Source organism: Anolis sagrei, chromosome 3 (assembly GCF_037176765.1).
Source record: "Anolis sagrei isolate rAnoSag1 chromosome 3, rAnoSag1.mat, whole genome shotgun sequence".
Lineage (NCBI taxonomy): Eukaryota > Metazoa > Chordata > Lepidosauria > Squamata > Dactyloidae > Anolis > Anolis sagrei.
The window spans coordinates 271,005,748-271,020,026 of NC_090023.1; the positions used below are offsets into that span (position 1 = coordinate 271,005,748).

A 14,279-nucleotide genomic window follows, 5' to 3' on the forward strand; every position below is an offset into this window, starting at 1 on the left:
TTCAACAGGGACAAATGCAAGATACTCCACTTTGGCAGGAAAAACGAAATGCAAAGAGACAGAATGGGGGACAATGCCTGGCTCGAGAGCAGTACATGTGAAAAAGATCTTGGAGTCCTCGTGGACAACAAGTTAAACGTGAGCCAACAATGTGATGTGGCGGCAAAAAAAGCCAATGGGATTTTGGCCTGCATCAATAGGACCATAGTGTCTAGATCCAGGGAAGTCATGCTCCCCATGCTCTATTCCACTTTGGTTAGACTACACCTGGAATATTGTGTCCAATTCTGGGCACTACAGTTCAGGAGAGATGTTGACAAGCTGGAATGTGTCCTGAGGAGGGCAACTGAAATGATCCAGGGTCTGGAGAACAAGCCCTATGAGGAGCGGCTTAAGGAGCTGGGCATGTTTAGCCTGAAGAAGAGAAGGCTGAGAGGAGATATGATGAGAGCCATGCATAAATATGTGAGAAGAAGCCACAGGGAGGAGGAGGGAGCAAGCATGTTTTCTGCTGCCCTGGAGATTAGGACGCAATGGAGCCATGGCTTCAAACTACAAGAAAGGAGATTCCATCTGAACATGAGGAAGAACTTCCTGACTGTGAGAGCCATTCAGCAGTGGAACTCTCTGCCCCGGAGTGTGGTGGAGGCTCCTTCTTTGGAAGCTTTTAAACAGGGGCTGGACGGCCATCTGTCAGGAGTGATTTGAATGCAATATTCCTGCTTCTTGGCAGAATGGGGTTGGACTGGATGGCCCAGGAGGTCTCTTCCAACTCTTTGATTCTATGATTCTATGATTCTATCTGCACAGTAGAATGTACCAATTTGATACCACTTCAACTGCCACTCTTCTTCCTCCTACAATGGGCCAACTCCACTAACTCAAGGTGCATCGACACTGTAGAATGAATGTGTTTGAACTGCTATGCTATGGAATCCTGAGAGTTGTAGTTTTACAAAGTCTCAAGACTTCTCTGCCAAAGAGTGCAGACTACAAATCCCGGGTTTCCATAGCATTGAGCCACAGTGGTTGAAGTGATGTCAAACTGCATCTGCTCCAGAGTGTAGATGCATTCCTGGATGACCGAAACCAAAATTGATTTTCTAATCATCTCAGGTCATCCAGATTGCAGAATGAATGCAGTTCAAGATGACTTTGGTCCCATCCACACTGCCATATAATCCAGTTTCTGGTTCCAGAACCTCTGCTTTGAACTGGTTTATATGGCAGTGCAAAGCCTGTTCTAGAAGCATTCTCTCCTGACATTTCGCCTGCATCTATGGCAAGCCTCATCAGAGGTTGTGAGGTCTCTGAGAATGCTTGCCATAGATTGCCATAGATGCAGGCAAAACGTCAGGAGAGAATGCTTCTAGAACATGGCCATATAGCCCGAAAGACCTACAACAACCCAGTGATTCCGGCCATGAAAGCCTTCGACAATGCATTCAAAGCAGATTAACTGGGATCAGATACTGGGTTATATGGCAGTGTAGATTCAACCTTTAACTACCAAGGTCCCAAAGTATGAAATCCTGGGATTTGGAGATTGTTGTGGCACCAGAACTCTCTGACCGAAACTACACATCTCAATGGGCACGGTGGTTAGTATGATAACAAACTGCTGTAATTCTCCAGTGTAGATACATCCAAAGAGTACATCCATGCCATAGAATTAATGCAGTGTGACACTGCTACAGCTCACTGCTATGGAATCCTGGGAGCTATAGTTTCCCAAGGTCTGTAGCCTTCTCTGCCAAAGAAGGCTAGCACCTCACCAAACGACAAGTCCCAGGATCCCATAGCACTGAGCCATGGCAGTGCAAACACATTCGAAGCAGATTGACTAGGATCAGATCCTGGATTATAAAGCAGTGTAGATTCAACCTTTAATTGTCAAGGTCTCATAGTATAGAATCCTGGGATTTGGGGTTTGTTGTGGCACCAGTACTCTCTGATCAAAACTGCATATCTCGATAGACATGTGGTAGCAAACTGCTGTAATTCTCCAGTGTAGATACATCCAAAGAGTGCATCCATGCCATAGAATTAATGCAACATGACACTGCTACCACGCAATGCTATGGAATCCTAGGAGCTATAGTTTTCCAAGTGTCCCCTATAGTTTTCCAAGTGTACACTATAGTTTTCCAAGTGTACACTATAGTTTTCCAAGTGTACACTATAGTTTTCCAATTGTACCCTATAGTTTTCCAAGTGTACCCTATAGTTTTCCAAGTGTACCCTATAGTTTTCCAAGTGTACACTATAGTTTTCCAAGTGTACACTATAGTTTTCCAAGTGTACACTATAGTTTTCCAAGTGTACCCTATAGTTTTCCAAGTGTACCCTATAGTTTTCCAAGTGTACACTATAGTTTTCCAAGCATACCCTATAGTTTTCCAAGTGTACACTATAGTTTTCCAAGTGTACACTATAGTTTTCCAAGCGTACCCTATAGTTTTCCAAGTGTACTCTATAGTTTTCCAAGTCTACACTATAGTTTTCCAAGCGTACCCTATAGTTTTCCAAGTGTACTCTATAGTTTTCCAAGTGTACACTATAGTTTTCCAAGTTTACACTATAGTTTTCCAAGCTATAGTGTACCCTTCTCTGCCAAAGAATGCTAGCATCTCACCAAACTACAAGTCCCAGGATCCCATAGCATTGAACCATGGCAATTAGAGTGGTGTCAAACTGCATTAATTGTAGAGTGGAAATGCGCAAAGGGATGCCTTTTCAGGGTCAGCATGCGCAACTAATCCCATTTCCAGACATGTTTTTGCTGTATTCTGGAAGCCAAGGGGGAGTGTGGGCCCAGAGAGGTTATGCATGTGGCAGGAAATCCACAGAGAATACCACACACACACACACACACCCTTTCACCTGTATATTTGTGTGTCTCCAAATTAGTCTCGGTTGAGTAGCCAAGAGAAGGAGCGTATATAAAAACCCTCTGTTCCTTTTTTGGGGTAAACAAGAAAAGCCATCCGACCGCTTCATTCTTTCGAGGAACAGCATGAAAACACCGTTTGGAAAACCTTGCCAAATTCCAAACTCTAATTGTGCAAACTGGATCACTCCACATTCTCCTTCTGTTCTCCGGCAAAATGTTCCCAAAGTAGCCTTCTAAGCGTCAAGTTGTAAAAGTTTGCTTTGCAAGCTGTGGATTGATTTTACGATTTGTGTTTGTATTTTATTTATTTATTTATTTATTTATTTATTTATTTATTTATTTATTTATTTATCGTGCCAGGCAACCGAACAGTTGTATTACATTTTTGACCGAACAAAAAAAACAAACAAACATACAAAAAGGTTGTTGTAGGTTTTTTCGGGCTATATGGCCATGGTCTAGAGGCATTCTCTCCTGACGTTTCGCCTGCATCTATGGCAAGCATCCTCAGAGGTAGTGAGGTCTCTTGGAACTAGGAAAAAGGGTTTGTATATCTGTGGAGTGACCAGGGTGGGACAAAGGACTCTTCTCTGCTGGAGCTAGGTGTGAATGTTTCAACTGACCGCCTTGATTAGCATATAATGGCCTGACATTGCCTGGAGCAAACTTTTGTTGAGAGGTGATTAGATGTCCTTGTTTGTTTCATCTCTGTTGTTGTGCTGTTGTAATTTTATAGTTTATACTGGTAGCCAGATTTTGTTCATTTTCATGGTCTCCTCCTTTCTGTTGAAATTGTCCAGATTCTTGTGTATTTCAATGGCTTCTCTGTGTAGTCTAACATGGTGGTTGTGAGAGTGGTCCAGCATTTTTGTGTTCTCAAATAATACGCTGTGTCCATACAAAAGACACAGAGTTTGCAAGCTTGGTAGTTGATTAGATGTCCTTTGACCAGTATCTGGCCCCTTGGAGTGCCTCTGGTGTTGCCGCAAGAAGGTCCTCCATCGTGCCTGTGGCAGGGCTCAGGTTGCATTGCAGCAGGTGGTCAGTGGTTTGCTCTTCTCCACACTCGCATGTTGTGGACTCCACTTTGTGGCCCCATTTCTGGAGGTTGGCTCTGCATCTCGTGGTGCCAGAGCACAGTCTGTTCAGCACCTTCCAAGTCGCCCAGTTTTCTGTGTGCCCAGGGGGGAGTCTCTCATTTGGTATCAGCCATTGGTTGAGGTGCTGGGTTTGAGCCTGCCACTATTGGACTCTCGCTTGCTGAGGTGTTCCAGCGAGTGCCTCTGTAGTTCTTAGAAAACTATTTCTTGATTTAATTTGTTGACGTGCTGGCTGATACCCAAACAAGGGATGGGCTGGAGATGTCTCCGCCTTGGTCCTTTCACTATTGGCTGCCACTTCCCGGCGGATGTCAGGTGGTGCAATACCGGCTAAGCAGTGTAATTTCTCCAGTGGTGTAGGGTGCAGACACCCCGTGATAATGCGGCATGTCTCATTAAGAGCCACATCCACTGTTTTAGCATGGTGAGATGTGTTCCACACTGGGCATGCAGACTCAGCAGCAGAGTAGCATAGCGCAAGGGCGGATGTCTTCATTGTGTCTGGTTGTGATCCCCAGGTTGTGCCAGTCAGCTTTCATATGATATTGTTTCTAGTGCCCACTTTTTGCTTGATATTCAGACAGTGCTTCTTGTAGGTCAGAGCATGGTCCAGAGTAACTCTGAGACATTTGGGTGTGCTGCAATGCTCCAGTGGTATTCCTCCCCATGTCATCCTCAGAGCTCGGGATGCTTGTCTGTTCTTGAGATGAAAAGCACATGTCTGTGTTTTAGATGGATTAGGGAACAGCTGGTTTTCCCTGTAGTAGGCAGTATTGTTTGTGTTTGTATTGACTTATATGTCATGCCCTACAACAATCCTGATTTGATGTAATCAGCCTGAGGGTGCATCTTCACTTTGGAATGAATGCACTTCGACACCACTTGTAAATATAAATATAGTAAATAAATAATTAATAAAATAAATAAATAGATATGCCATCATCATCACCATCATCTGTTTGAACCCGCATTTCAATTACAGAAAGCATAGCATCAGTCCTGTTGAAAGCTCCTATCTCTGCCAAGCCTGCCTAACCAGAAAAGCCTTTGCACCAGTTTCATCCCCAGCGTGAACACAGCCCTGCCTTATATAATCAGGGCACGTTTGCCTGCATGGCACACTACAGCTCCCACATTCCCATCACACATTGAGCTACACTCTTTTGGTGACTCCAAATTTGCCCATGAAAACGGGGCTCCGATGGTGGATCCAAGCTTTTGAACCCAAATAGGTTTTTTGCAACTAAGTCATAACCTTAGATGCCATCCTCATTTCAGTGCTTGTAAGTATTAAAGTCATTTGCATTGGAAGTTGGGAATTACGGGTTTGAAACTGGGTTTTTTCGGCAACTAGCCCTAGCACTTCTTAGGGCAGTGGTTCCCAAACTTCCTAATGCTGTGACCCCTTAATTCAGTTCCCCATGTTGTGGTGACCCCCAACCATAACATTATTTTCATTGGTTTCTTCGTAATTGTAATTTTGCTACTGTTATGAATCATCATGTAAACATCTGATATGCAGGATGGATTTTCATTCACTGTATCAAATTTGGCACAAATACCTGATATGACCAAATTTGAATACTGGTGGGGTTTGGGGGGGGGGGGGGTGATTTTGTCATTTGGGAGTTATAATTGCTGGGATTTATAGTTCACCTACCATCAAAGGGCATTCTGAACCCCACCAACGATGGGATTGAACCCAACTTGGCACACAAAACTCCCATGACCAACAGAAAATACTGGAAGGGTTTAGTGGGCATTGATCTTGCATTATGGAGTTGTAGTTCACCTACATCCAGAGAGCACTGTGGACTCAAACAATGATGGATCTGGACCAAACTTGGCACAAATACGCAATATGCCCAAATGTAAACACTGGTGGAGTTTGAGGGAAATAGATCTTGACATTTGGGAGTTGTCGTTGCTGGGATTTATAGTTCACCTACAATCAAAGGGCATTCTGAACTTCACCAATAATGGGATTGAACCAAACTTGGCACACAGAACTCCTATGACCAACAGAAAATACTGGAAGAGTTTAGTTGGCATTGATCTTACATTATGGAGTTGTAGTTCACCTACATCCAGAGATCACTGTGGACTCAAACAATAACAGATCTGGACCAAGCTTGGCACAAATACTCAATATGCCCAAATGTGAAAACTGGTTGAGTTTGAGGGAAATAGAGCTTGACATTTAGGATTTGTAGTTGCTGGGATTTATAGTTCACCTACAATCAAAGAGAATTCTGAATCACATCAATGATAGAACTGAGACAAACTTCCCACACAGAACCCCCATGACCAACAGAAAATATTGTCGAAGGCTTTCATGGCCAGAATCACTGGGTTGTTGTAGGTTTTTTCAGGCGATATGGCCATGTTCTAGAGGCATTCTCTCCTGACATTTTGCCTGCATCTATGGCAAGCATCCTCAGAGGTTGTGAGGTCTAGAACATGGCCATATAGCCTGAACAAACCTACAAAAATCCAGAAAATATTGTGTTTCCTGATGGTCTTTGGTGACCCCTGTGAACCCTCCTCAGGGTTGAGACCAGGCGTCCCAAACTACATGTTGAGAAACACTGTCTTAGGGTGTGTCTACACTTTTTTTTTTGTCGTGTCAGGAGCGACTTGAGAAACTGCAAATCACTTCTGGTGTGAGAGAATTGGCCGTCTGCAAGGACGTTGCCCAGGGGACGCCCGGATGAATTGATGTTTTTATCATCCTTGTGGGAGGCTCCTCTCATGTCCCCGCATGAAGAGCTGGAGCTGATAGAGGGAGCTCATCCGCCTCTCCCCGGATTTGAACCTGCGACCTGTCGGTCTTCAGTCCTGCCGGCACAGGGGTTTAACACACTGCACCACCGAGAGCTCGTGTGTGTCTACACTGAAGCATAAATTCGGTTTTATCCCACTTTATCTGCCCTAGCTTAATGGTATGGATACCTGGGAGTTGTAGCTGGACAAGGTCTTGGCCATCTCTACCAAAAAGGGCCAAACTACAACTCCATAGCATTGGAGTAGTTCCAAACAGCATTCATTCTACAATGTGGAGATGCACACTACGCAGCTCCTGTGACACATCCCTGAAACTGAGCATTGCATTCCTTGATTTCAAAGTGAAACCCATCAATAAGGTCCAAACAATTCAAATGTGCACCATAAGGAGTTTGGGAATGCACGAGCTCTTCATTGCAATGCAGACGCATTTTGTGCAGGAGAAGGAGTACTAGTGTGCATTGCAACTCCCATGCCTGCTCCCTTAAAACCAAAACAACATGGGAAATACTGTAGAAAAAGGTATCGCCGTAATTAGCGGCTCCACCCCGGGAGACGCAGATACAAAGCAAGCCAGATCTTGCAGTGCAACCCGAACCAAAGAGGGATTTGCTTTCAGAACGCGAATGGTATCTCCCTACGTGGCTCAGGAAGGAAAGCAGACAGAAATTTCTGCATTGAGTTGCCAAAGACCAGGCGTGGACAAACTTTGGTCCTCCAAGTATTTTGGACTTCAACTCCCACAATTCCTAACAGCCTCAGAGGTCCCACTGTTACGAATCGTAATGTAAATATCTGATATACAGGATGTATTTCCATTCACTGGATCAAATTTGGCACAAATACCCGATACACCCAAATTTGAATACTGGTGGGGTTGACGGGGATTGATTTTGTTATTTTGGAGTTGTAGTTGCTGGGATTTGTAGTTCACCTACAATCAAAGAGCATTCTGAACTCCACCAATAATAGAATTGGGGCAAACTTGGCATAAAGAACTCCCATGACCATGAGAAAATACTAGAAGGGTTTGGTGAGCATTGACCTTGAGTTTTGGAGTTGTAGTTCACCTACATCCAGAGAGCACTGTGGACTCAAACAATGATGGATCTGGATCAAACTTGGAACAAAGACTTAATATGCCTAAAAGGAACACTGGTGGAATTTGGGGAAAATAGAATAGACCTTGACATTTGGGAGTTGTAGTTGCTGGGATTTATAGTTCACCTACAATCAAATAGCATTCTGAACTCTACCAATGATAGAATTGGGCCAAACTTGGCATACAGAATTTCCATGACCATGAGGAAATACTGGAAGGGTTTGGTGGACATTGACCTTGAGTTTTGAAGTTGTAGTTCACCTACATCCAGAGAGCACTGTGGACTCAAACAATGATGGATCCGGACCAAACTTGGCATGAATACTCAATATGCTGCAAATGTGTACTCTGGTGGAGTTTGGGGAAAATAGACCTTGACATTTGGGAGTTGTAGCTGCTGGGATTTATATTTCACCTACAACCAAAGAGCATTCTGAACCCCACCAATGATTTTTCCTAGTTCCAAAACACCTCACTACCTCTGAGGATGCTTGCCATAGATGCAGGCGAAACGTCAGGAGAGAATGCCTCTAGAACAAGGCCATATAGCCTGAAAAAACCTACAACAACCCAGAAAATACTGTGTTTTCTGATGGTTCTGACCCCCAGGTCGAGAAATGCTGTTTCAAAGGGTTTATATATAGTCTTTTCAGGCATTTAAATATTTTTAATGTTTTAACTCCACAAATACTTTGTTTATACATTTAATCTGGATATTGTATTGCTTTTCATTTGTATTGCTTTGTATATGCTGCAAGCCACCTTGAGTCCCATTATCGGTTGGAGCCAACAACAACAACCACAACAACAACAACAATGCTGCCAATCCAGAATTCCATAATCCAAAATGCTCCAAATTTTCCTTCTGGGTGGCTGGAAGCGTGATCCCTTTGCTTTCTGATCTTTCAATACATCCAAATTTCATTATGTACTGAATGGTTTACAATAATGTATATATACCATTACCTCCAGGCTATGTGTATATGATACACTCATGAATTTTGTGTTCAGACTCAGTTTCCATCTCCAAAATATCTCATTATGTATGTATGATGCATGCAATTACACATACATACAGGTTGTGTATTCAGTATCCAAAATGCTTGGGGCCAGAGGTGTTTGGGATTTACTCAGACTTTGAAATCCTTGTCTTTGCAATATGTCTGTAATGAGATCTCTTAGAGATTGGGACCAAGTTTAGTATACGTCTTATACACATAACCTGAAGGTAGTCTTATCTATATAAATAAAAATATAATGTCCGTTTGTGGGATTAACAGAACTCAAAAACCACTGGACGAATTGACACCAAATTTGGACACAAGACACCTAACAACCCAATGTATGTCCTTCACTCAAAAAACATTGTTTTTGTCATTTGGGAGTTGTAGTTGCTGGGATTTATAGTTCACCTACAATCAAAGAGCATTCTGAACCCCACCAACGATAGAATTGAACCAAACTTGGCACACAGTTCTCCCATGACCAACAGAAAATACTGGGTTTGGTGGGCAGTGTCCTTTGGTTTTGGAGTTGTAGTTCACCTCCATCCAGAGATCACTGTGGACTCAAACAATGATGGATCTGGACCAAACTCTACACGAATACTCAATATGCCCAAATGTGAACACTGGTGGAGTTTGGGGAAAATAGAATCTTGACATTTGGGAGTTGTAGTTGCTGGGATTTATAGTTCACCTACAATCAGAGCATTCTGAACCCCACCAACAATAGAATTGGGTCAAACCTCCCACACAGAACCCCCATGTGGGCCACAGCAACGCATGGCAGGGGACAGCTAGTGGACAATATTTGTAATTGTTTTGCACACAAAGCAAAGTTTCTGTATCACTGGAAAGCAAAGGGACCACTCCCTCAGCCTTGTTCTCCAAAATCTTGATCATTTTAGTCCAGAGGAGGGTGACTAAAATGATCAAGATTCTGGAGAACAAGCCCTATGAGGAGCGGCTTAAAGAGCTGGGCATGTTTAGCCAGGAAGAAGAGAAGGCTGAAAGGAGATATGATAGCCATGTATAAATATGTGAGAGGAAATCACAGGGAGGAGGGAGCAAGCTTGTTTTCTGCTTCCTTAGAGACTAGGACACAATGGAACAATGGCTTCAAACTATAAGAGAGGAGATTCCATCTGAACATGAGGAAGAACTTCCTGACTGTGAGAGCTGTTCAGCAGTGGAACTCTCTGCCCCGGAGTGTGGTGGAGGCTCCTTCTTTGGAAGCTTTTAAACAGAGGCTGGATGGCCATCTGTCTGGGGTGATTTGAATGCAATATTCCTGCTTCTTGGCAGAATGGGGTTGGACTGGATGGCCCATGAGGTCTCTTCCAACTCTTTGATTCTATGATCTCATGAGGGACGAAGACACAAATACAAGAATTCCAAAAATTTTAATACCAAACAACTCTGGTTCTAAACATTTCGGATAAGGAATACTCAAACTGTCTTTTTTAAACATACATGGATGCTGTGTTTACCTTTGGATCCCATGTCCAAGATTCCTCAATATGTGAGCATACCCAGAAACAGGTATTCCAGATCCTAAACATTTTGGTTCTAACCCTTTTGGATAAGGAATACTCCACCCATATAAGGAGGAGGGGGGAATCTAAAACCCCAAACACAAGTGATCCCAACCATTTTGGATAAGGAATATTCTGCCTTTCCATGACTTTTGTATGTTTCATAGATAGTTTAAACCTGAATCTAATCTCAAAGATACAGATAGGCAAATACAGGTATTGGAAAATATGAAATATCCCAAAACTCTTCTGTTCACCAGGATTTCAGATAAGGAATACTCCACCCATAATAAGGTGTCCATTAAATATACATGAATTTTGTGTTTAGACAAATACATATTTCAAAAAAACCCAAATTCCAAGATACCAAGATGACTGATCCCAACTGTTTTTGACGAAGAACACTCATATGTCTATGAAACATATCAAGTTTCGACTTGGGTTCAAACTCCAAGATATCTCATGAGGTTCGTAGCCAACATCTGAATTCCATTGTTGATGAAACATCACTGAATTTCATGTTTAGGTTTGAATCCCATCTCCATATATCTCATTGTTTACATATGTCCAAAACAAAGCATTCCAAAACACTTCTAGTCCCAAGCATTTGGAAAAGGGAGAGTTGACCTGTACGAGTGTGTAGTGTCTATGACACCTAAATGAATTTTGTGTTTAGATTGGTGTCCCATCTCCAAGACATCTCATGATGTCCGTAATTGCAGATACAAGTATCTGAAAATATGAAAACCCCTGGAATCTCAACCATAGGAGTCAATGACACAGAAGCATTTGGGATAAGGAATTATTGACCTGTGGAAGGTGTCTATGAAACTGACACAAATGTTACATTTAGACTTGGAGCCCACACCCAAGTTCTCTCGTGATGTACATATATATTTGAATATGGGGTAAACACCAACTCCCAAACACTTCTGGTCCTGACCAGACTTGACCCATACATACTGTCCTATGGTCTTGACCCATATATAGTGTCCTATGCAATGTCACTCAATGTTGTGTTAGATTTGGTTCTCATCTCGATGACATCTTATGATATAGGTCTACTCAAGACATGGGCAACCTTGGGCCTTCAAGGTGTTTTGGACTTCAACTCACACAAATCCTAACACCCTACTAACTACCAAGTTGAAGTCCAAAACACTGGAGGGTCGAAGTTTGCCCATGTCTGGGATAGACCTATAGCATGAGATGTCATTGAGATGGCACCCAAATCTAACACAGCATTCAGTGACATTTCATAGGACACTATATATGGGTCAAGATCATCGGACACTATGTATGGGTCAAGTCCGGTTAGGACCAGAAGATGTGCTTTGGATTTGGATTTATTGGTATTTTAAGATCGGGATAGACCCGGCATGGGCAAACTTCGACCCTCCAGATGTTTTGGACTTCAACTCACACAATTCCTAACAGCATACCAACTACCAAGTTGAAGTCCAAAACACCTGGAGGGTCGAAGTTTGCCCATGTCTGGGATAGACCTATAGCATGAGGTGTCATTGAGATGGCACCCAAATCTAAGACAGCATTCAATGACATTTCATAGGACACTATATATGGGTCAAGTCCGGTTAGGACCAGAAGATGTGCTTTGGATTTGGATATATTGATATTTTAAGATCAGGATAGACCCACCATGGGCAAACTTCAACCCTCCAGGTGTTTTGGACTTCAACTCACACAATTCCTAACACCCTACCAACTACCAAGTTGAAGTCCAAAACACCTGGAGGGTCAAAGTTTGCCCATGCTAGGTCTATCCCGATCTTAAAATACCAATAAATCCAAATCCAAAGCACATCTGCTCCTGTGCATTTCAGATGAGAGAGACCCAACCTGCCATCATCACCATCTTGACCCTGTTTTGGGGCCCTACCTGGCAGCTTGAGGAGGGAGTCGAAGACCTTGCACTGCATCTGCCCGGTGCTCTGCATCACACAGTTCATCCAGAGCCCCTCGTAGATGGCTTGGGCCGTGATGAGGTTGTCTCCGGCGTAGGAGTTGATCTTCCACTGAGGCATGGCAGTGCTGACGATGGTGCCGATCCAGCCGATGAAGGCCAGGAGGAAGCCCAGCATCTGCAGACCACCACTGGCCATTGCGTCTCCACTGGAACAGCAACAATGAGGCAAAGGAGCACCTGAAAAGGATGGATGGATGGAGGAAGGAAGGGCGCTTGGTCCTTGGAGAGATGAAGCCAAGGAGGGATCCTTCTCTGCTCTTCTCTGCTCTCCTTTTTGTAATCCGAGGGATTTCAGAGCAGGTTGATGCTGCTGGACTTGGAGCCGACTTGGAGAACTGGCTTTCGGGGCAGCTCGGCAGCTCTATTTAAACCAGCGCCTCTCCAGCTCCGCCTGGTGGTTTCGTTCGACTTTGCCGTCCATCCAGTGCTTTGCTTTCCCAAATGAAAAATTGCAACCACAAAACAAAAAAAGTTACAATGCTTTGACGGTTCTTTTGCAACCCATACTTCAAGGTTTAGTTCTGGGGAAAGGTGGGGAAAGATACTTGCTTCGACTGGTGGAAAAGGTGTGGGGTTAAGGCAATATCAGTCACCCCAAGTTGCGTTCCTTCCTGGGCCAAAGTGCACCCCCGATGTGTTCTCTCGCTTCATGACACATCTCCCTTGCAGGATCCACCCTGTTCTTTGGAAGCGTCGGGACACTTCCAGAACAGGAAAGGAGAGGCGTCAAAGGGATTTCCAGATACTTTCTTGCTAGACGTCGTGTGTGATTACATAGAACCCCTCGACTTGAAAGGGAACCCAGAGGTCATCCGGTCCAACCTCGTACTACTGTGTGGGAAGAAATAATTCAAGCACAACTCTTTGTTAACAAAACTTCCATAGAAGGAGGTTCTACCATACTTCAAAGTGACACATCCTACTGTCAGAAAGCTGTTACCATCAGGAATGTCTTCCTAAAACATAGGTGGGATCTCTTTCCCTGCAATTTGCATCCATGGCTCCATTGTGTCCCAGCCTCTGGAGCAACAGGAAGCACGCTTTTCCCTTTCTCCTCAATGTATCATCCTTTCCAATAAATCAACTCAAGCATCATGTTCCCTCTTATCGTTCTCTCCTCCAAGCTAAACATCCCGAGCTCCCTCAGCTGCTCCTCAGAGGGATTCACACATGCAAAAGTCAATCTATTGCTCTTTCTTATTTCAGGTCTCTTCTACGCTGCCATGTTGTTGTTGTTCATTCGTTCAGTCGTCTCAGACTCTTCGTGACCTCATGGACCAGCCCACGCCAGAGCTCCCTGTCGGCCGTCACCACCCCCAGCTCCTTCAAGGTCAGTCCAGTCACTTCAAGGATGCCATCCATCCATCTTGCCTTGGTCGGCCCCTCTTCCTTTTGCCTTCCACTTTCCCCAGCATCATTCCCTTCTCTAGGCTTTGCTGTCTCCTCATGATGTGGCCAAAGGACTTCCACTTTGTCTCTAGTATCCTTCCCTCCAGTGAGAAGTCAGGCATTATTTCCTGGAGGATGGACTGGTTGGATCTTCTTGCAGTCCAAGGCACGCTCAGAACTTTCCTCCAACACCACAGCTCAAAAGCATCTCTCTTCCTTGGCTCAGCCTTCCCTAAGGTCCAGCTCTCACATCCGTAGGTGACTACAGGGAAGACCATGGCTTTGACTAGGCAATGGATCTTGGTTGCCAGTCTGATGTCTCTGCTCTTTACTATTATATCGAGACTGGACATTGCTCTCCTCCCGAGTAGGAAGCGTCTTCTGATTTCCTGGCCACAGTAATCTGCATCTGCAGTCATCTTTGCACCTAGAAATACAAAGTCTGTCACGGCCTCCACATTTTATCCCTCTATTCACAGTACTCTCAG

The 14,279-nt window shown here is 43.9% G+C and overlaps 1 protein-coding gene across 1 annotated transcript in view; it reads right to left on the reverse strand.

The window, feature by feature from the left end:
* CLDN1 (claudin 1) overlaps window positions 1-12,752 on the reverse strand; it is a 52,814-nt gene extending 40,062 nt beyond the window's left edge. Inside the window, exon 1 of the mRNA XM_060767265.2 lies at window positions 12,316-12,752. Coding sequence (XP_060623248.1) covers window positions 12,316-12,538 — 223 coding nt within the window. The 5' untranslated portion in view covers window positions 12,539-12,752. The remainder of the gene's footprint in view (window positions 1-12,315) is intronic.
* Window positions 12,753-14,279: the final 1,527 nt, after the last annotated feature.